The sequence below is a fragment of the Podarcis muralis genome, chromosome 1 (assembly GCF_964188315.1).
Source record: "Podarcis muralis chromosome 1, rPodMur119.hap1.1, whole genome shotgun sequence".
NCBI lineage: Eukaryota > Metazoa > Chordata > Lepidosauria > Squamata > Lacertidae > Podarcis > Podarcis muralis.
The window spans coordinates 74,702,124-74,726,495 of NC_135655.1; the positions used below are offsets into that span (position 1 = coordinate 74,702,124).

Sequence of the window (24,372 nt, forward strand, 5' to 3'; positions counted from 1 at the left end):
GTAAGGCAGGAGGAAAGCATCTAATTGCCAACATTCCCTTCTCTTTTCTGGTACCACTTAAAAAGGAAACTTCCCACACTCCTCCTCCAAGCAGTTCACGGTGCTGTGTAGTTGTTTTCCTTCCCCTCCTCATCTTGTCCTCACAACCCTGTGAGGGAGGCTAGGCTGAGAAATGGTGACTAGCTGTGAAGACTTGAACCTGGGTTTCCTCAGCTTTTGTTTGATACTCTTTCCCACCACACCATACTTTCATACATTTTAAACATGCTTCTTAAAGGTAAAGGTACCCCTGATCATTAGGTCCAGTCGCGGACGACTCTGGGGTTGCGGTGCTCATCTCACTCTATAGGCCCGAGGGAGCCGGCATTTGTCCACAGACAGTTTTTCCGGGTCATGTGGCCAGCATGTCTAAGCTGCTTCTGGTGAACCAGAGCAGCGCACGGAAACGCCGTTTACCTTCCCGCCGGAGCGGTACCTATTTATCTACTTGCACTTTGACATGCTTTCGAACTGCTAGGTTGACAGGAGCAGGGACTGAACAACGGGAGCTCACCCCGTTGCGGGGATTCGAACCGCCGACCTTCTGGTTGGCAAGCCCTAGGCTCTGAGGTTTAGACCACAGCGCCACCCATGTCCCATAAACATGCTTCTTAGGAAGTTGCAAAAGTAAAAAGGGGGGGTGGGGGAGAGATGCACCATCTCTGCCCTTTGACACCACAAAGCTTCTGGCCCCTGGCAAGGCAGTTCACATCACATCAGAGTTGTGATGGGACAGGTCCACATCATACATTTAAAACACAACCAACACACATTTCACACATGTGTCTTCCCCCAAAGGATGCTGGGAACTGTCACCTCCCATTCACAGACCTACAAACTACAGTTCCCAGCATTCCTTAACACATGGTGTGGCTCTGCCCAGGATTTGAGGCTGTGCTTCTATCTCCCTGGTCAGTTCTGTTAGCAGGGCTTCATCAGTGTAGTCATAGATTTAGTACAGGACCCTTCAGTTCCTCTGTATACGTCTAGGCAGGAATAAAACTCTCTGGCTACTTGCCTTGCATTAAAATTCTGGGTCCTGGACAGAAGCAAGGTTACATACATGTTAAGCTTAGGGTTTCAAAAGAGTGGGGTGTAGTAGGGCCCATGGTGTTCATTCTCTTAAGTTGTAAGACACCTGTACAGTGGTACATCGGGTTTCAAAAGCTTCAGGTTACATAACCCCTCAGGTTACAGACTCTGCTAACCCAGAAATAGTACCTTGAGTTAAGAACTTTGCTTCAGGATGAGAACAGAAATCGCATGGCGGCAGTGGGAGGCCCCATTAGCTAAAGTGGTATCTCAGGTTAAGAACAGTTTCAGGTTAAGAACAGACCACCGGAACAAATTAAGTACTTAACCCGAGGTACCACTGTACTGTTTAGTCAGGAGAAGAGGAGACTGAGAAGCAATAGGCAACCATCTCACAATGGCCCAAGTTACTCTGAGACACCTGAACAGGAAATCCCACTTCTCAAGCCCTTTCACGTCTGCCTACCTTTCTTGGTAGAAGCCTGCCCAGTGGAAACGTACTTGTGGGACAGCTCAGTCAGTAGAGCATGAGATTCTTCATCTCCGGATTGTGGGTTCAAGCCACACCTTAGGCAAAAAAATTCCTGCATTGCAGGAACTGCATTGGAATAGAGGACCTTCATGGTCCCTCTCAACTCCACAATTCTATGATTCTGTGGCACTAAAAATAACTCCCACAGTACATATTCTGCATGGGAAATATGGAGGAGCATGCAGCTCAGTTGGTAGCAAATGATATCCATCCAGAAGTGCCCATATTCAAGCTGTAGCATTTTCAATTATGTATTTTATATAATTACTCTGATAATCCTGCCTTTCTTCTGTGATGGAATTTAAGATGGCATTCATGGGCTTCCCGGGCAAATTTCACAAGCCTCAGAATACAGGCACCCTGAATCTGGAATGCCTTCCTTTTAATAAATAATAATAATAATAATAATAATAATAATAATAATAATAATAATAATAATAATAATATAAAAAAATAAATAAATTTATTTGTATCCTGCCCTCCCTGCCCCGGCCAAAGCCAGGCTCAGAGCGGCCAACAACAAGTAAAAATAGCACAGTATACATAAAATCAAAGTCAATTAATTAAAACACGTTCTAAAATCAATCTGATGCCAACTCCTCTACGTCTTCAGTTTCAAATAAAAACTTACTTTATTTACCTAGGCCTTTGACAGGTTTATGGTCTCTAATTGTACTGCTTATTTATCTTGTTTTTATTTTATAACTTTCGGGATTTGCTCTTACTTTAAATGCCTTTTATTGTTTGTTATGCATATTACTGGCAACTGTAACCCTCTCTAGGCTCATGTATGAAGAGTGGGGTAGTAAATGCAATGGCCCAACTACTGCAGCATCCTTCCTCCCACTGTGGCTTGCCCAATTTCCCCTGGAAGTTCAAAGCAGGACTTAAACGCAACAGCAGCTGGCACTCAAAGGCATGTTTGCCTCCAAGGAAGGTCTTATAAAGCCATCGTGACTAAAAGCCACTGAGACTTGTAGGTCCCCCTCCTGGAACTGACCACACCCAACCCTGCTTAGTTTCAGAAGTTTGCTGCATCATGTAGGGGCTTTAGATCACACCCCAGACTCAGTTCAAAGGAGCAGGTACCAGGGCTTCCAAAGATCTTAAGAGAGCCACCAGCAGCCCAAGAGGCTCTGCCTTGGCTAGATGGACCAAGGAACTGTCTCAAGAAAGCAACTACCGTACTTTAAGTCTGCTTCCCTTGAACTTTTCACATTTAGTGGACCTGCTCTGGCTTAAGCTGGGGTTTTATTTTAGCCTTCATAACTACAAATGCCATGAATAGAAAGAGAACCTACCCAGGTGACCCCGACACAAAAACATCACATACACACTAGGGAAGCTTAGGGGAGTTTTTAATGTTTGATGTTGTGTTGTATTTTTAATTTTTTTGGGGGAAGCTGCCCAGAGTGGCTGGGGAAACCCAGCCAGATGGGTGGGGTATAAATAATAAATTTATTATTATGATTGTATTATTATTATTATGAGGCAAACAAATGAAAGTTTACTACCCTCCCCCCTCTTCCCTGCCTGCTCTCCCCACCTCTCTCCTTCCCCCTACCTTATACTGTATACAACAGTAAAGTCTCACATTGAATAAACCTGATATGTAGAAAGGCCTTTATGATCTGAAAATAGAGACGATGTTTGTATTTTTCTAATCCCAGAAAATCTTTAATAAAAACAATTTTTAAAAAACCCACAAATGCCAAAGATAACTGTCAGGGGTTCAGGAGCAGAGGGACAGGAAAGGGAGGAATTAGAGACCGAGGGAGAGGAATCCGAGGGAGAGGTCAGCGATGATAGCCGTCCGAGGTCTCTAAGTCTCTCCAGCGAATCAGAGGATTCACAGAAAGGGGCTCCCGTGGTCAGAGCTAGGGGGTTGCCAGAGGGAACACCACAGGAAGGAGGGGCCAGAGGGGACTCAGAAAGCAGCAGTTGGAAATCGGGACCAGCTTCCCCACCGGAGAGCAGTAAGGGGGAGGAGTCCCAAGCATCGGCAGCAGGCAGCTTTCCGTCAGCGGAAGGACATGAGTCAGGGTTAGCCACGCCTGCATCAGAGAGCGAGGAAACGGTCAAAAGGAAGGTCAGAGGCAGCGCGCGCGCGCCAAGTTCAAATGTGCGAGAGGGTGGCGCAATGAGCAGCCCGGATAGGGAGCCAGGTCCCAAAGCCCGCCGAAGAGAGGGGGAAGAGTCCGAAGGGTCCGCCTCCGAGGCGTCCAGGAAGGAAGGCACCCCGGGGGGTAGTAGGACCCAGAGGCGGAAGGAGAAACGAAGAAGGTGGAGTAAGGCTAGAGTCTTAAACTGGTGTACAGGGGGCGGAGACTCAGACGAGGCTTCGCTGGTCTAGGGTCTAGACGTAGAGACGCACGCTAGGGCTTGAAAATGGAAACTAAACTTCAATAAAGACTTTTGTACAGTTCTACTGGCTAGCGTTGGTCCTCTGTGAGCTGGGACCGGGAGGCAGTCTCTGACAATAACAAATTTCCATGTGAAAAAAAATTAAGGGATGCAACCAAAAGTAGAAATAACATTGATTATTTTTACTGTCTTGCTTGGCTTTAAGGAAAACCCACTTTTCTTAACCCCTTCCCAAATAATAGATAGATAGATAGATAGATAGATAGATAGATAGATAGATGATAGATAGATAGATAGATAGATAGATAGATAGATAGATAGATAGATAGATATAGATAGCTGCAACATGCATGTTATAGAGGAAGGACTGTAACAGCGGCTATAAATCATAAATGGCAAAAGTGCAGCTACTACCCTTTTAGAGCAGTATGCTTCTGAGTTCCTGTTGATGATAATAAGCATTATTTGCACCCCACCCATCTGACTGGGTTTCCCCAGCCACTCTGGGCAGCTTCCAACAAATATAAAAGCATACTAAAACATCAAACATTAAAAACTTCCCTATGCAGGGCTGCCTTCAGATCTCTTCTAAATTACAAGTGCTCACCACCATGCTGTGTGTGTGTGTGTGTGTGTGTGTGTGTGTGTGTGAGAGAGAGAGAGAGAGAGAGAGAGAGAGAGAGAGAGAGAGAGAGAGAGAGGGTGGGGGATGCTGAATTGCTAGCATAACCACAGCTTATTGTGCTGTTAGGGCAGTTTCAATACAAGTTCTGCTCCTGGGGGCTGATAGGATCACTTCCAGTATCCATCAATACAATCTTATAAGTATCTACTCAGAAGTAAGTCCTCCAAGCTCAAGGTAGCTTATTTTTGGGTAGGTGTACAGAGGACTGCAGCCCAAGAGGCTGCTGTTGATGTTCCTGCTCTATCTTTCAACCATTTCTCCAATCAATTTATACACAGCTTAATATACAAAATCTCGCAAGTGGCTGAGGAAGCAAAAACTTTAGAGTGGAGTGGCTCTAAGGGTTAACTATACATGATTTTCACATACACATGTAACCCTTGGAACTGAACCCCTGTGTAAGGTAAGAGCTTACTGTATTCAAACACACACACACACCCCTCTCAGAGAGTGCAGATATTTATCTTTGTACAGTGGTACCTCTGGTTACGTACTTAATTCATTCCGGAGGTCCGTTCTTAACCTGAAACTGTTCTTAACCTGAAGCACCACTTTAGCTAATGGGGCCTCCCACTGCCGCCGCCGTGCAATTTCTGTTCTCATCCTGAAGCAAAGTTCTTAACCCGAGGTACTATTTCTGGGTTAGCGGAGTGTGTAACCTGAAGCGCATGTAACCCGAGGTACCACTGTATATGCACTGGTATACTAAAGGCATGGAAACATTAGGGGAGAAGGTAAGATAACTATATCAGTCTATCTAATTTGAATATAGCCCTTCTGCCAAGGCATTTGTAATTCACTGGGCAGTGTTTACACACTCATACAAAGATGGAAAAGTTGACACCAACTCTTTAATATAAAAGGGTAAAGGGACCCCTGACCATTAGGCCCAGTCGTGACCGACTCTGGGGTTGCGGCACTCATCTCGCTTTATTGGCCGAGGGAGCCGGCGTATAGCTTCTGGGTCATGTGGCCAGCATGACTAAGCCGCTTCTGGCGAACCAGAGCAGCACACGGAAAAGCTGTTTACCTTCCCGCCGGAGTGGTACCTATTTATCTACTTGCACTTAACATGCTTTTGAACTGCTAGGTTGGCAGGAGCAGGGACCCAGCAATGGGAGCTCACCTCATTGCAGGGATTTGAACTGCCAGCCTTCTGATCGGCAAGTCCTAGGCTCTGTGGTTTAACCCACAGCGCCACCTGCGTCCCAACTTTTTAATATACTTTGGAGTAAATATGGAGTAAATATGGTTGTACTGCCAGTACAATCCTTAGCTGGAATCTCTGTACTACGTTGCAAAGTAGCCATAGACTGCTCCTTTTTCTTCTCTGGTGCAGTGATGACCTAGCCTTTACAAAAACACAAAGATTGTAACAGAGCAATCCTAGGCTTATCTGTTCAGAGGCAAGTCCCACTGAGTTCAATGGAACTTTGTGTGCATAGGATTGCAGCCAAAGGAATTTATTCTTGCCCCACTAAGACCTATACTGGGACCATGATGCAAGGGTGAGTCATCTTTGGAATCATTAGTTCAACTTATTGCTCCTAATCTCTTGCCAGGTGACTTTTTACTCTTCTGCTGTGGAGTCTTAAAAGGAAGATTATTTTTCCTCTAAATCATATCTCCCCCAAATTAATTTTTAATTTGCACTAAGTTGCTGCTGCTTTTCATTTGTCTTTCATTTCCCCACCTGCTTATTCCTTCTAGAACCTTCCAATAACAATCGCTAGAGCAAATGGGAATCATTCCACCCCAATATTTGTACAGCACAGTCTCCCATGCCCTTTAACTAGTGCCTCAAGACATTTCCATTTCTACATGGGTTTTCCAAATGACTGGGGTATCTGAACAGTATCCCTCTCCCTCCATTGTCTTCATCCCACCATTTTGCACTTTGCTTGCTATCCTTTTTTTAAAAAAAAATATTTGTAGCCTGTCAGCACAGTTGGGGGTGAGTGGAGTTCTGCATTTTTAAAATATTATACAGTGCCTTGAAAGGTTTAAAAAGAAGACAACGACATTATTAGCGGAATGGAAAAGATTACAGTCGTACCTTGGTTGCCGAACGCCTTTTGACTTTAACGTTTTGGCTCCCAAACGCCGCAACCCTGGAAGTGAGTGTTTTGGTTCACAAACATTCTTTGGAACCTGAAAGTCTGATTGGGCTTCTGCTGCTTCTGATTGCATGCAGGAAGCTCCTGCAGCCAATTGGAAGCCATGCCTTGGTTGTCGACATTTTCAGAAGTCGAACGGACCTCCAGAATGGATTCCATTCGACAACCATGGTACCACTGTACTTATCTCCCTCAGTGGAGTTGGAACTTAAAAAAGAGATATTCCCTTTACCTTTAGATCTTCTGCTGAATAAGTAGATGAGGCAGTCAGGCTCAGCCTGTTATAATGGCTCCCCCACCTGTTATAATGAGCTGAACATGCCATACCCTGCCCAGCACACAAGGGACTAAGGATTATAACAAGATTGGTGGGGTGGGGGTGGAGAAGCAGGTTGGAAAATCCACACCTGTCTAGAGAAGTTGTTTCCTGTCATGAAGGAACAGCTATAATTAGTGCAAGTCAAACAGCTGTTAGGTACGGGGGGGGGGGGCAGGATTCCAATTTTGGCAACCCCAAGGCTCTTTCCAGCAGAATTCCTTTTAAGAATGTAGCCTTTTGGATGTGTGTGTTTTTTTTAAAAAAATAAGATATCGCCAAAGCAATTATCCTTTTCTCTAATGTGGCTTGTGGGCCACTTGCCACTTCCCCCTCCCTCAGCTTACCTCTCCCTCAGCAGATCCAACAGTCCCTTGAGGGGCTTGTGCCAGCTTAACTAAGCAGGTGTGAATAATCTCTGGCACACTTCTGGAGGAGAGATGAAGGTTCCTCCTGGTGCTTTGCAGGCGATTCCTCCTGGGCAGGTGGCTCATGAATCTAACAGGGGTGGGACACCTTCCTGCAGTACCTGGGGCTGCAATGAATGCAAATCTTACCTTTGTACAGAAGGTTAGTTTCCACCCCTCTATGTGGACATGTACGATACAGGGTCAGAGTTCAAGGACACATTCCAACCTCAAGGAGGGTGTGAAGCCAGGCCTCTGAGTGTGGCCTGGGAAGATTCCTGATGGCTCTGCTTAGCTCCAGGCCACAGGTTCCTCACCCTTGCTTGGGCAGTTAGCATGTCATTTAGATGGGTAACATTTCCTCCTTTGCAATTACTCAGCAGGAACAATTGAGCTGACCCTTCATCACACACACCTAGATTTCACTTTGCCACACAGCTCTGTTGCTTTTCAATTTGTGGAAAGTACTACAAGACTACTCCTGCTAGGACCCATGCAGTAAAGTTAGTTATTCTCACCCTCTGACCTTTTCATTATGCCATGCACAATTAAAGAAACACCAGTCAATACCTATACCTATACCTATACCTATACCTACAAACAGATCAGAGTCACATCACCACATGCACTGGAAAGATGCATGGAGGGACAGAAACTTCAGGTTGACAGGGTGCATTAAGAGGTAATTAACATGCATTAAGCCATCTCAACCTTGGGGAAATATTCATATATCCACTTACGGATCACAGATTCCTCTCAGCTAACCGATTCTCCTAAACGCCATAGGTGCTCACTCCCTGGGGCCCTAGGTGCCCAAGCACCCACAAAATTTCCCATGAAGGGGTCAGGTACCCAGATATTTTGGTGCCAGGGTCATGCACACTGCATGGCACCCACAGCCCTGGGCACCCACAGTCACAGGGCCAAGCTGGCACTCCTGCTAAACTCCATTAGACATCACCCTCAAGTAGCAATAGTAAGACCCTTTTCCCTTTTGGAAGAGTCTGTGTGGGATCAAGAATATTTATTTTTTTACTGGGGTACAAATACTTACACAACTGTGTTAGCCTTTTCTCATAACATGGCTTGCTTGCTAGAGCATTTATGCCTATTTTAGAGTGCAGATTTGGGTGGCCGGGAGCTGCAGGTTGAGCAGGCAACAGGATAACCACTTGACCCATTCCTACTTCACATGACCTTTTCTGTGCCAACAAGAGCTCATATGCCCGTCAGCATGGCAAAGCAGCCTCATTTACTTTCCTCCATTTGCTCAGTCTGTTGCTCCCAAGGTGGCCCACCATACATTACAAGGGTAATGGAGTAACTGCCAAAGCTGCTTCTATATGCCAGGTGTTCCAGGCCGGGGTATAGGCAGGATTTATGTTGGGGGCAGAACAGAGCTATCTGCAATGCTATTGGTCAGTTAGTTAAGTATTTTTATTTATTTACTTGATATGCATGGTTCCAGCAGCAGCAGCAGCAGCTGCAAATATGTAAACAATTTCCCATGGAGGACATGCCGTACTGGTGTAATGCTCCTGTAGGCTTGGGGGATAAAATGCAAAACAGAATAGGGCAGTTACCTCGGTTGGCTATAGGGTGGTGCTTATAATGCCAAGGTCACAGGTTCGATCCCCATATGGGTCACATACATCTTCCTGCATTGCAGAGGGTAGACTAGATGCCCCCTGTGGGCCCCTTCTAACTCTACGATTCCGATTCTATGATAGGGTGCACCGGGAGGTGACAAGTTCCTTTTTTTAAAAATCAGGAATTAGACTGCAGCAATTCTAACAGCAGCACAAACCGTAGCTTCTTCAATCTTCTGCCCTGGCACCCAAAAGTTGCAACAGGCCTTTGGGAATTGACTGCTTTTAATAAAAGGGCTGGCGCCATGCTGTTTTTATTGTAATTGTTGGTAAATAGATTGTGTGTGTATATAATTTTAATTGTATCAATGTTTAAATGTATTTCAATGATCGTTTTTTCTAAGTTTTTAGCAGTTCTTGTTTTTACCTTCAAGCCGTCAGAGAAAAAGGGTATAAATAAACATTATATTATAATGGTAGGAGTACTACAGTAGCAGCTATAGTAAAACACACAGCTGAATGAAAATATCAGTGTCCTCTGGTGGCCACAAAATGCCATTACAGGCAAAGCATAGAACATTACACTAGTACGATATGCAACATGGTAATAATTATTGGGGCTAAATAGCATAGTACACGCACAAAATAGAGTGCACCTTTAAGCAAAACTACATAAGGAAACCAACCATTCTTTTGCATTCCTTCCTCCTCTGAATACAAGGTTGCCAACTAGCAAGAAGGAAACAGTCCCAGCCAGGCCTTCTTCTGCATCCTTAACTAAGATTTGATATACTGTACGGAAAACAGCAGGTGAAGCTTTTAATGGCGCGGAGCTGAATGCAGTCACCTCCTGAAGGCTATGCAGAACAAAATGCTTTTAAAAGACCACCCAAGGGGCTGGTTCAGAAGCTAACAGTCCAATTAAGCTCAAACAGGCTATCCTGGAAAGTTTGGAAGAACACCTGAAAGGATGGCCACATGCCATGGATGCCTTAGCTGAGATTCCTACATTGCAGGGGGCTGGACTAGATTGACCCTTGGGGTCCCTTCCAACTCCAAAATTCTATGATCAAAGGTGCCGCGTGTCACTATGCCTTTAAAACTTTTTGAACAGTGTGAGGAAGTACCGATTTTGCCCCCTGAACAGAAAAAACCCCTAATGAATATTTCTGTCAAATGCACCAAAATTAAGAGAGAGAACTTTCTCTAGAAAGAAACAAAGAGGTTTGCCTCCTGCTGACAGCACAATCTTTCTGGCAAGTCTACTCTGGAGCAGAAGGCATTCAGTAGTGGGTTTAGTTATTTATTAAAGATAGGACTGTGGGAGAAACAAGGAAAAGGATTGCCACCTTCCTTTCTGACCCTGCTTCCTTACCTTCAACAGCAGATAAAGTTTCCCCCGACCCTTGCTATGCATAAAGTGTTGCTGAATATATAGAAGCAGAAAAAGTGGCAACTGTAGAGCAGACATGCCTAGTGATAACCCATTCAGCTGCTGCAGGCAAGTTATCGCAAAACAGGAAAGCAAGCCCCAGATTCACTTCCTGTTACACCTTGATAAATACCAGAGGCTGCTAGCCTCTCACTTCTTCTAGTATGGCAGGACTGGGAGGCATCCTGTTCTGGGGTGGCACACGCTCCCTGTGGGGTGCATCATGACCTGGACATGTTATCAAGTATTCCCAAGAGTAGGTCAACACACCAAAATCCACCAAGACAGCCAACTGGAGTTAACTAGCAAGGCACAAGCTAAGTAGTTGTGTGAATCAGTTCCTTCTATCAGACTCATGGGAATCAAATGCACTTTTTTCACTTCTGCTGGGAGAAAGTGGGAGTAGAACATTAACTAGGAGGACTGAAAAAGCAAAACAGGGCTTTCAAAGAGTGGAGTGCAGGCCCTCATGAGTTCTGCAATAGCATTGTTCCCGAAGGCCACAGCAAAAGGAAGGAGAAAAGAGGAGGAAAGGCTAAGGGAATTTTGAGGGGAAAGGAAGGAAAAGGTAGAAGGATTAACTGCAGCATGAGGCCAAAGCTGCAACCTAAATCATGCCTACTGAGAAGTTAACTACCGAATTATTACTCTCTGGTAAGGGGGGGGGGAATAAATTAGGATTACAGCCCAACTGATAGAAATATCATGTAATTAAGACCTTCCATCCTCCTTGTCTTCCACCCTTAGCCATCTCCCTTTTAAACAATATAAGACAAAGCTTTCAATATATATGGGGGGGGGGCAGAAAGACATAAATGCACACTCTTTTTGTGTGTTTTGAAAGCAGCAACAAAATTCTTCAAACTTTTGTGAATGAACAATGGTCCCAAGGAGAAAAACAAAACAAAGCAACAACCCAGGCCTGTAAAATAAAAGGGAAAAATGTGCTAGCATTAAACAAAAACAAAAACCCTGCAATGCAATAGATAGCCATAGGAACAAACATCATATGAGGTAAAAAGAAAGCTGAACAGCAATACTAAACCTACATTTTAAAAATAGGAACAGAAAACCATTATTTGAACTCTCACCTTGCAATCAAGAGTGTCCTGTTCCATCACTGCAGCAACAAAAACGTGGAACCAGGTTTTCAAGTGGCTGCCTTGTAGTGGAAGACTGAGTTAAAGGTTGCTGCTTTTGGGGGGTGTGTTTTTTTTTTTGCTGACCCCCTTCCCTTACACCTGTGGAAAGTCCTGCATAATTGCTTGTCCTGAGATCTACTGCTTCAGCTTGGAACACTATCTGCTTGAACAGCCTCAACCTATCCAGGACCTCTTACTTACTATCAATCCCTAGTCTAGTGGATGCAGGGCTCCCTAGGCCACACCCACACCACAAAAGCTCACCTGACAAACATCCAGTATGAAAAAATGTATTTCCTACACCTGTTGGGGGAGATGGCTTGCTGCCAATATCCACTGCAGCAGCAGCAGCTGTTGCACATTACATGCCCTGAGCAATTCCCTTTCCCACCACTCCCAGTGTAGCAATGGAGGTAATATGAAAAGACCCATAGCAAGTTCTGCAACTGTAATGTGATTTAAATTCCTCCTGGCTTTGTTATTTGTATGCTAGGTGTACATGCCAGCAAATCAGATGTTGGTCCAGCTGCTAACCTGCCCTTCCTCAAGGCTCCAGGTAGCCTGTCTGTGAACACTTAAGCCTGCCTGTCCTTAAAAATGAATAAATAATATAAAACAGCACATCTCCCTTCCTTTAAAAAAATAAAAATAAAAGAAACATACAGTATAGCAAAAATGCACTGGGGATAAGGGCAAGGAAGGTAGTTAATCAACTACCAACTACCTACAGCTGCCCTCTAGCTGCAAATTGCAGTATGTACTTGTGCCCCCCCCACTCCACCCTGAGCCAGCCAGACACTTCAGTTTGAAAGGTATGCTTGAATTTGATGAGGTGAGGCTAGTCAACTCTACCTCCAGATCTACTAAGGGCTCCCACCTTAAATGTGGCCTTTAGTAAGGCATCGGCTTGGTACTTACCTGAACTGTATCTTGCTCGAAGGTGCTCCTCCAGTCACAGACGTAAACAAGACACACAGACAGCCAGTATCTTTACTGAATGAATTTATTGGTTTTTTTGAACTAAAGTTGCTCACAGTTATTTAACAAGGGATACATCAGAAGGTTCTTCTTTGTCCATTTTGACTGTTAAATAATGTCAGTTTGTGTGTCCACATGTGCGTGTGTGTTTGTGTCTTCAAAGTACAAAATAGGAAGGATAACAAGAGGTATTGCTTTCGTTTATTCTTATGTCTTGTGTAAATAATCCCCTTCCTGCTTGTACTGTATGGGTTTTGCTGTATTACTATTATTATTAGTAGTAGTAGCATTTATTATTCTGTATTGAAATCCCAGCCTTTTGTAGAGGTACAATGTAACAGAAGCATCAAAATCTATACACAAGGGGAGATAAAAGAGGGGAAAGGGGGCTGAGGGTGGTGGAAGGGAAGCCTGGGGGGGGGAGGGAAGCAGAAGGTGGAGGCAGAAAAGACAACAAAAGCAAAAGAGACTAATTTACATCAATATCATGCAATTAAAACTGCCCCCGAACCTCCCCTCCCTCCGTCTCCAACCATCACCCTTCCTGTGTCCGACATGCACACAGCAATACAAGATAAAATTTCCAGATTAGAAAACAAAGCAAAACAAAGGAACACCTTCCCACTTTTGTGTGTCTCTTTAAAAATAAAATAAAAAGGATTTTCCCCTTCAAACCTATGTACAAGAAAAATGGGTCCAAGAAAGGGGGGTGGGGAGAATCCATAAACAACAAAGACAAATGAAATTAAAAAAACAAAGGGAAGGGAAATAAGAGTGAGGGAGAAATCTAACATTATCTTTAAAAAACCTTGCAATACAACATACACTCATAAAAACTCAACAAACAACAATTGAAGGTAATAAGAGAATTGAACACTAATACTAAAATCTACATTTAAAAGATATTGGTCAAGGAGATTTACTCCTGCTGTTTTCTTCTTCTTTTTTTGTCTTTGACACATATGATCATGGTTTTGGAAACCTTTGCATGTGGGCCAGATTGAGTTACACTTGGTGATAGTTGGAGAGAGAAAAAAGACAGAAGCCAAACAAAAAATGGAATATTGGTGAGAGGATAAAGTTAAGTGGTCTTGTCATCGTTCTTTTCCCCTCTCCCCAAAAATAAATAGGAATCAGTGTTACCTCTACACAGTAATGAAAGCAGAAGATTTATCTAACAGCTTAAATTTTTAAATATATATTTATATATATGCATTATAAATAATAACCAAGACCTAATAATAACTTAAACACACATAAGGAAGTTCCAGCCCACCCACCCACTTTTGAAAAAAAAAATTATAAAAATATCTTGCAATACTTTTAGAAGTTTACAGTAGCTTTGTGGTTTTGTTTTTGTTTTTTAACTCGCCCATAGTGCTATCTCCTCCATATCTTGCTCCGGTGAACTACCAGTGGTTGTACACACACGCGCACCCACACAGGAAGGGGAAGTTTGTTTGTTTTTAACTCTCATTTCATGTTCTTCCTTTGCATTAAAATTAAAAAAAAGAACAACAAACGCACGCAACCCAAATGAATAAATAATTAAATAAATTAAATAACAAATAAATAAATGAAACCAGCAAATAAATAATACTGATATATCAATGCAGCACTAACGACACAATAGTTGCATCCAAATGCACGAGGCAGGAGAGAATTCAGCCGGTGGAAGGAAGTCCCAGTGCAGAAGGAAGGAAGGAAGGAACTGAGAGAGAGAGCAGGTTGAAGAGAGAAGCAGCAGCAGCAACGACAGCGGTGGTGTAGGTGGCAAGAGTGCATGGCAGCAGCAGAGATTGTCCTCCAACAGGTGGATTCTTGTCCCTCCTCCTTGCTGCCGGAAGCTGCGTTCCCCCCTAAGTGTCAGTGTTCTTATTTGATTTGACTTCCGTCTTGTAGTTTTTCCCTAAGTTTGTGTTCTGCCCCTCCAGCAGGCTGGGAGGGGGAAAAATTTGGAGATTATAAAAACAAAAACACAATTGGAGGGGGCGGGTTGAGGGAGTTGGGTGGTATGGGAAAAGGATCTGGGGTGGTGAAATTTGAGGACAACTTTCCTGTGGTAAACAAAACATCGCCTGAATATGTCGTAATACCGCCCTCCCGCAGTCTGGATTTGCCAATGGGGAAGTGTGCTGTCAAGGGCAACGACGTCACTCCAGTGACTCCGACTGTGCAATTTTTATAACTGAGCAGTTCTCCAGCGCAGAGCACCGAAAAGAAAAAGTGTGTGTGGTAGGGCGAGGGAAAAGGAGGAGACCCATTTCCTGCAGTGGGAGAGGGGAGGCTGGGAGTCCCCAAACAGAACCAGTCCGTGGACAGTCTTACATCAGTGGCCTTCCGTGAACAAGTGTTCGCAGAGCACAGAAGGTGAAGCTGTTGGCTGACATGTTAACTTTTCGGGATAATTCCTGGTAGCAGAGTGGAAACAAGCGGTGGTGTCAGAAACACAGAGAAAACAGAACAAGGACAAAACAGGGCAGGGCAGCAAATCAGAAGGTGACTGGGGTGGGGGTAGGAAGTAAAAGAAAAGAGCTTGGAGAAGATAAAGAAACCAAAAAACAACAACCCAAGATTTGCCAAACTGGGTTTGTCATCTGTGCTACCTTTTCATTCTTTTCTCATTGCTTTTGTGTTTTGTTTCAGAGAGATATATTATATCATATAAATATATATATGTGTGTGTTTGTGTTTTATATATATAATATATATATATGTACACAGTCATTCCTTCATACAAAAGTTGTCTATAGACAGTTTTGTACTGTTGTAGCAATATATATACACATCCATCTGTTTTAGAGGCTAGCTTGCTAAAGAATACTCAGTCATTTTCGTTTGCGTCTCTCCGTGTGTGTGTATGTGTGTTTAGTTATTTAAACTGTTTCTTTTTCCTTTTCCTCTTTTTTTTTATTTAAAAATTGCATTTATTTAAGGTTGGTCTTGTAGGCCGAGTGACGAGGCCATCTTTGCCTTCTCTTTGCCAGCGGGGTACTTAGTGTCTCCTCTAGACCCATAGTCATTAGCATCGGAATCGCTCCGCTTGCTGTTTGCGCTATGCTTGGTTGGCGTGCCGGGGGGGTGGCTCACCTGCCCGTTCTTCTCGTCTGAAAAAAGTTGTTTAATTACGTCAAAGAAGTTACTCAATGGGCTGCCTGGGTATACAAAACAGAGGAGACAAAAAGAAAACAAAGAAAGCAAGAGAAAGAGAAAAGAGAGAGAGAGAAAAAAGAGAGAGAAAAAAGAGAACAAACAAACAAATGAACAATGGGGTTTTAAACGAGAAGAACGTGATGAGCGGTCCAGAGCCACGTGCATGGGTGTATGTGGAGGATGAAGACAATGAGCAGAAGAGGAAGAGCATCAGGATGGGAGCACTGAACTGCCTACGCATATGGAAAGCCTGGGGTCAAGAATGCCACACCTGGTGGTTGGAATCTTGCACTGTATAGCAAAAAGCAGAACTTGTGCCTAGAAGGGCAACTGACATGCCTGGAGAACGCCATAATGCTGGATAATACTGGGCCTACATGAAACTCCTCTGAAAAAATGTCCTGAGTGAAGGAATTCAAGAGCAATGCAAAACCACCAAAACTCTGATCCTAAGCATGCTCACTGGGAAGTCAGTTCTATTGCTTCCAATGGCGTTTTCTTCTAAGCACCTGTGATCAAGTATGTAATCTAAATTATGCCTCAAAGCTTCAGTGATATCTCATTTGCCTGATCCGTAGCCACACATGTACTCTTATGATCACACACAGAGCTTCTGTATACACAAGCTGCTCCCTTAATTTAAAGGAGAAGAGAAGATTTGCTTGCACAAAGGAATTAATCTGCAAATCTACTTTCTCTATTGAACTGAATGGGGGAACCTTTGTGGGCAGTAGAACTGTGTGTGAGCACAGGAGTTCAAGCACTTGTAAAAATACAACTCAGGATCTGTATCTATGATTCCACTCTTCTCCATCATTCCGTTTCTGTGTGATTTGTTCCAAACTTTAGGAATGCTCACTAAACTTTTTATGTCTATTTCTATCATCCGTTGCACACCGATTATGCTATTTACATTAAGTACTTTAGCTTGTACGAATTTTAGCAGCAAAGGAGCATCCCCACCCCCCAAAAGCATGCGAACACTGCCATCAACCTGTGTCAAATGTGCACAGGTAGCATCCAAATCTACAAAGTGTTCATATAGCCCTGAACTACGTCTGCTGCTGTTTCCCTAAGGCAGGATTCCATACTCTAGCAGTAATGCCTAAATCCAGTAATCATATGCAACAGACAATTCATGTTTAACATTTCCACAGCAGCTCCATATGCCCCTGTGAGTCAAGGGCCCTGGATTGTCAATCCCCTCCCTGTGCACTCTTCCACATTATCACTGAATTTAGGGACCAATCCAAACTTTGGAAGCCAACTGCTGGGCTTTGTCGAGTGGTGAGGCCACTGGCACTTCTGCAGCCCTGCCACACATGGCAGCCAGGGTAGAAGGTGAGAGTGAGGACCAGCACAATTGTGGTGCCAGCCTGGAGCTTATGCCTTGATCAGGACTGGATTGAGCCCAATGCCACTGTGCAACAGCAGTGGGACTGGTTCGGCAGGCAGTGAACCATGGGTCAACTCAGCCTCTCCCTGCTTCTCAAATGCTTGATTTGGGTGCATTTCTTTCTGGTTGCTGCCAGGGGGAATTCTGCTTGCAACATTCCCGCATATTTGGATGGTAGAAATGGAAGATACACAGCAGAGCTGTAATGCTTCAGTCACCCTAGTGGTGGCAGCAGACCTCAGTGGAGGGACAATACAACACACTCCCCAGGCAACAGGGGTCTGCATTGTTCTGCCTGATGTTACCGTACTTATTGTGGTGTGAGATCTGGCCTTAGGAGCCTATGAAACTTATTTAAAATACTAACTAAGATGCATCTTAGCCACCATATATCTCATGTGGCACCCAAAAGAGAGTTACTGCCTCTCTTGAAAATAAGATGAATTCTAGGAAACTACCTAAGATGTATAGGGCCACAATCCGACACAGTGTTAAGTGCATTTAAGCCCACTGATTCCAATGGATTTATGGGTGCTTAACTCTGTGCTGAATTGTGACAAGAGTGTATAACAGTTGCTAGTTACTAGAAACCACTGATGAGTCCATGTGGAATGTAGATACTGGAAGATTGACAATTCTGGGAACTTTTATTTTGTTTTAGTGAACAAAACGAAGGACTAGATATTGCCTAAGAGAACACTGGATGCAACTGGACAAGTTTTCTGGGAATGATAATTTAAATAAATAATTATGTAAGTACCCTGCAGTAAACAGAGAAACGAAAATGTTTTACCAAGACTTGGGATTAATCTGAACAAGGGACCAGTTCAATTCAATCCAATTTTTCTCCCAGGGTATGTCCTGGAAAAGTTAACACCATTTACACCGCATCCTGGAGAAGTTCCTGGTGGGTTTGGTTGCAGTAAACCACAGTGAAATCCTTGTTAAAATCTTGCTTCTAGCAATCTTTGTGTGACGTGTGAACAGACATACCAAGGATCACTGTATGTGTTAGTCATGCATAACAGCACAATCCGATACATGTCTACTCATGAGTAAACCCCACTGAGTTCAATGGTGCTCATTCCTAAGAAAGTGGTTGTAGGATTGCAGCTTAAGCAACCCAAACTGTTCTGTGAAGTGGCAGCCATGGCACTTAAGATCAAGTTCATTCTGGCTCAAATAGAGTCAGTGTGTGTGTGTGTGTGTGTGTGTGTGTGTGTGTGTGTGTGAATGTAACCATTGTTTATTTGCAAATATTGATTATTTTAAATATCAGTAGATACAAAAATGGCCACCAATTGCACAATGGTAAGAACTGAAGTGACCAAACTAGAAGGCAATTCTCTCTCCACTTGCCCTATCCAGCTGGCAACTTGAGCAGAACAACACCAGCCGCACTACCAGAAGGACCAAGTTGCAAGGAAAGTGTAACTTGGATACTCTTTACCTCTCATAAGACAGCCTTTCACACTTTTCACTTTCACAGAAAACAGTCCCTTTCCTTAGGGCCAGTTGCCAGCAAACCATCAATATTAGTTTTCAATAGCAAAGACTTAGAAATCTCTGTTTTTAGCAGGCATTTATGTGCAGATCTTCCCCTGGTTTGTGAAAAAGCCACGCATCCATTCACTCTCCTGCATTCCATCTACAACAACAAGGCTTACACTGGCCATAATCCTTCACAAACCTAGTTAAGCACACACAAGACCATTGATTTCAGTGGTCTTCCGTTCACTTAACTTGGTGTTGTAGTCACAGAAATTAAGACATGGTTTGTGACTAGGCTATATAGGACTGATATAAAAAAGTACAGGGAAATAGTAGAAAGCAGAGCATCCTCCAGAGGTGCCATGATTAAGAACAACTGAGACACAACTGCCCCACTGTTTCTCGCATGATGCTGGAGCAAAAGGAATAATGGAGAGATAAGATTTCCAGAATTTTGAAGGGAATCAAAAGTTTTATCTTCCTCAGATTTAAAGACATAACGAGCCAAACCCTGAAATCTTGCACACACGCAAAATGATATGTATATGACACTTTGTTATATGCTCTGGTCCTCTTGCTCACATGTAAACAGGCTTCTGTGTGTGATTGTGTTGTTATTTTGTAAATTCTGCCTCCTCTAACTTTAGTCTTGCATATTATGCAACAGCTTCTTGTGTACACTTTGTCAAAATTTCCAGCTAGAATCACACACACACACAATAGATGTGTGTGTTAATTACTAATTTATAGCAGAAACAAGTTTAAAGACACACATCCCTCTGCACTGATTCTCTGCAAAGTGTTTGTAAGGAATGAATATGGCAGAGTCTTGCTCCATAACAGCAAAAGAAGGCAGACAGAGGTTGTTGTATGCTTAAAAAACAAGCAAACAACAAAAAAATCCCTCATTACTTTCTGGAGGTAACTGAATATGTACTACTCAGCCTAACTTTGCATTTTTCTGAAAAGGTCCTGTTCCATGCAGCTGCTAGAGATAGCCACTGGAAGAATGGCGTAACTTCAGAAATAAATATGAAAACGGTAACAACAATGGTAAAGTTGTGGTTGTACTTCTGCTATGCATGAAATGGTCGTGCTGGAGTAGTTTGTGAGATAAAATGACATTTCCTTGATCTTTTAAAAATTATTATTCCAAACAAGTACAACATCTGACATACTGCACTGGATGGACTTAATATTAAATATTTTATCAGGAATATTTACTATTCAAATTATTCCAGAGGTGTTTTTTTTTTTTGGGGGGGGTATTGCTTTTACAGTTGCCTTACATACATCTCCTGCATTTTCCTAATTTGCCCTACAAATCTGTGACCCTCCAGATGATGTTGGGACTACAATTCCCATGACCATTTGTTTTGATTTTGCAAACTGCCTGGAGAATTGAACTGATGAGTGGTCATATACATTTAAATAAGAATACATGATAGTAATAACGAGGAGCCATGCTGCCTGGGGATGATGGGAGCTGGGAACTCAACAACAACAATAACTAGAGAGAGAAAGGTCCCCAAGCCCTCATCTACAGACGTCACTAATCTCTGCTCAGCCTACATTACCAAGGTAGCAGTTTACATCACTTGACAACACGCTAACCCAGCTGCCTGACAGAAGCCCATTTCCTGCTAGCAATTCCCCTAGCTCCTGTACATGTCTAAGGAGAAGACCATGCTGCTAGAGTCTTCATAATTTCTCTCTCTCCCAAACAGGTGGAGAGGTATTGATTATGCTTGGCTACATTTTTGTGACGTCAGTGCCATCTCCAAATAGATTTCAGCTTCTAGAATTACCATCTAATCTGTAAAGTTATACTCAAAGGAAATTATCTAGGTTTCTGAACTCTCAGAATGCAGTTGTATTATAAATCACCATCATCTCCACCCCCCATCATATCTTTATGGTGGTGATACACATCTATACAGAAACTTTGGGTCGCAAGGTAGAAAATAGACCTAAATTGGCCAGAATACTAATTCCCATTACAAATGCCTCTCTTCTTCCATAGTCTTCTGCCTTACCAGTAATCAGACATTAGCACAAGAAGCTCAAGAGTCTTGTGAAATAGCATGAGAGAGATTTAAAGCTCATGTACGAACATGGTCCTAGAAGAGAAAGAAGAAGAATGCAAGTTTCACCCTTAGACGCCCCTCTGTGGTTAAGTTGGATTCTCACGTGGCTTTGGACCCCATGCCTTCACACGCTAAATGGAACCAGTAAACAAAAAGTGTGAAATAAAGCGCAAAAAAAGAGCTACAAGTGCTGCCGAGAAGGGTAAAAGAACGTGCATGTGTTTTTGAACTATGAGCTGATCAATTTATTCAGGAAGATCAGAGGCAAAAGGAAGTGCAGAAAAAGCAGGCAGAAGAAAGGCAGAAGGAGAATGGATACTGAGCTGTTTTCACAGAGGAATATAGAAGACAACCAGGAACCAAGAGCATCAGTACTATTTATGTAAAAATGCAAAGCACTTGGCAAAATTCTTAAAGGAGATTTATAATTTTAATATTATGTATCTTAATACAGGGTCTATACTTGTCTAATTCCCCTTTGCATTTTCAAACACTCTCAATCATCTGGGTTGCCCTTTTTTAAAATACAAAGAAGGCTGACCTTTGTCGCTACTATATTAATCAGAATTTTTAGATGGAATATCAATGGGGTCTACGAGAAATCTTTGTGAAAGTATTCCCGGGAGCTGAAAGTAGGAGAACCTGGGATTGATGTATTCAGCACTTTCATTTGTTTTTACCATGCCACCCATGTTGGGAATGAAATAAATGTCCTGTTAGTGGCAGGGCAGGGGCGGTGTGTGTGTGTGTGTGTGTGTGTGTGTGTGTGTGTGTGGAGAGGGAATCAAACTGCTGGCCCTTGGACAATTTTGTCTGCTGATTTGCAAACAACCAGGGGCCTAGTAATCACAAAATTGAAGGTTCCCATTCATCCTTTCCTTTAATGCATCAGTAGATGGGCTTTAATGAATAGCAAATTGTGTATAAAAAAAGGGGGGGGGTTATTGCATGTATCCTTGAAGTTCTGTGGCAAAAGATAACTCATGTTAAGTGTCAACAGTGCTTTTTTTTCTGGGGGGACACAGGGATACACATACCCCTAAACATTTTGTGAATCTAAGTTTGGCCGCATTAAGGGGGCAGTATTTCAATATGAGTAGGAAAACAAGAGTACCCCTAAATATATTTTTTAAGAAAAAAAGCACTGAGTGTCAACCACTGTGAAACTGTCATGTTGGTCACCACAACTAGGTTTTGTAGTGCTGTTCAGTGCAGTGGAAAAACTCAGCTTATAGGTATTTAGACTCATGTGACAAATTAGTCGTGCGTCAGTAGACTATGAGTGTAAGTCAATAAAGTTTTACTCAGAGGAGACTCAATGAAACGAACATGACTAAGTTAGGTCCATTCATTTCAATGGGTCCACTCTGGGTAAAACTCAGCTGGCTAACACTCTGTGCATGTGTTTTCCTTCTTCTACATTATAAGATCTTTGAAGCAACGCTTGTTTTCTGTTATGTACCCATAATCCTTGTCCGCAAGAGTACCGTATATTGTAGCTATGCTGGGGCTGGAACACATTAACAGAATGTGTTTGAATCCCCTTGCTTGAGAAGTTGTAGCCTAGAAACCCAGCTTGGATTACTGGAAAGTCATTGAAATATCAGAATATGTTCAGAGAGGAATGCAGCCTCTTGAATAAGCTGGTCTGATAACACTAACCAACCTTCTGTATAGAATAGCATAAGGATAAGTAGTTCCAAAGAGCTGACAACTTAAACAGCAGAGGATAAAAAGAATCATAGCTACAGGGATCAGTTTATGAGAAAACGGAAGTGATGGATGTTGCCTGAGTATCAGATAAGGAGGCAAATACTTGGATACAACGGAAGTGCCAAAGTCCCAAGGAAGCAGATTAATACCAGCCAATTCATGAATGTAGCAGAGATGCTACTTAAGGCCACAATGAAAGCACTGCAATCGAATGTAGACCAAAACAGAAGTTTCAAAGTATGAAAGAAGACGGTATCCAGATGGAGAGTGCAATAGACACTAGTTCTAAATATAGTCACCATTTGTTAGGAAGCTATTGTGACACATGAAGTTCAATGTTGCAGGCAACTTTGCCAAAGAAGCCAACATATTCTCTTTTGCTTCGGTCAAGTAAGAGAAATGATGCGCTTTTGATGCCATATACATGGATATATCAAGAGAAAAGATGATGATGTTATTCAAATTTTGTTTGGAAGTTGATGATGTTAGAAACTTGAATGGGAAGGATAATGGCTCAGTGGCAGAACAACTCCTTTGCATTCAGAAGGGCCCACATTTGATCTTCAAGGAGATTCCTGTTTGAAACCCTGGAGGCCTGCTGCCAATCAGCATAGATAATATTGAGTGGATAGACCAATGGCCTGACTCAGTATAGGGCAATTTCCTTTCAGAGGCTCCACCTTACCCTCAAAAATGCAAGTGGAAACCCCTCCTTAACTTTAGCTGAACCCTTAAGGTCATATCTCTCTCTAACAGACCAACACATTTTTTTAAAAAATCACTTGTCCTTGAGGTATTTGGACATAAATAAGATCACAGCAAGCAAATAGTCTATGCTTTTCTCATGAGAAAAGTTTTGCTCAGTCTCTGGTTTTGTTCACTGTAAATGTCTGCTCTTAGGAGACATGTCGTGTTTCACTGAAAAGATGATTGGGGAGGGAGGTGTTGTCAATTTCAAAACAAAACAACCATCCCACAACAGTCCAATTTTTACTTCTGGTATTATTCCTATATCCATAAATTTTCCAGAAACCTCAGTGTATCTCTGTTACCACTCTTTCAGCTCCTCCCTTAAGGCCCCTTATCAATATTCATTAGTAAGGAATTATAAGCACAAAGAAATGATGCCAAAGTCTGATACATTGTTGGGAGAGCTCAACTCTGACCAGGGCCAATGGGCCTCCTTTGTGATGAGAAGTCTTGTGGTGGCCACTGCCTCCATTTCTGGTTTCCCCACCTTACAAATGATGATACAGAGTTAGAAAAGGTATTGAAAAGGGCACATAAAATAATGGAAAGATAGGGACATCTTCCCAAAGAAGAACGGTTAAAGCATTTTGAGTATTCAAACTTAAAATGTCTAGGGAAGGAGAGGGAACTGTTTTGACTCTATGGACCAGTTCCTTATCAGGATCAGTCTTGTGGGTCAAATGTGACAGGCGGATGGGATCACCCACCTGTCAATTTTGTGATAATCACATGAATGACAGAGTGGGCAGCCCGCTCACCTGTTAAAATCCCTTGCTGGAGAGCTGTTAAAATGCAGGGTAGGGGAGGTGCTTTGGAAAGCAGTTTGGCCCCTGCTCAGCATGCACCTCTCGGGAAAAGGGATAAAGAAGCCCTTTTGCAAGGAGCAGCCTTCTTTAAGGGGTTCTTTCCCCCCTCCTCTTGAGAGGCATGACTTTTTGTGCGGTGATCCAGAAAAATACTGGGTCTGTGTGATTCAGCTGCAACCACCTCTTCCCAGGGGAAAGGCACACGCAGCGAAAGCAAGCAGACTAGGCATTTTTCTGCTGTGTTCTTTGGCTGTGTGTGCCTGTTCTGAAGAGTGAGCAGGCGCACTTGACCAAACTAAGCATGATTTGTCCACTGCATGTCAGCTGTTAAGTGGGGGTTAAA

General features: G+C 43.0%; 1 protein-coding gene across 14 annotated transcripts in view; it reads right to left on the reverse strand.

Moving 5' to 3' along the window:
* Positions 1–12,640: 12,640 nt before the first annotated feature.
* The window catches only part of BRSK2 (BR serine/threonine kinase 2), a 378,849-nt gene continuing 367,117 nt past the window's right edge, over positions 12,641–24,372 (reverse strand). For 7 of the 14 annotated variants that reach the window (XM_077931510.1, XM_028734503.2, XM_028734522.2 and 4 more), the window contains one exon: positions 12,641–15,740. In XM_077931510.1, coding sequence (XP_077787636.1) covers positions 15,565–15,740 — 176 coding nt within the window. In that variant the 3' untranslated portion in view covers positions 12,641–15,564. Of the gene's footprint in view, positions 15,789–24,372 lie in introns of all 14 variants that reach the window. The other 7 variants (XM_028734495.2, XM_028734530.2, XM_028734585.2 and 4 more) reach the window with 3 other exon arrangements.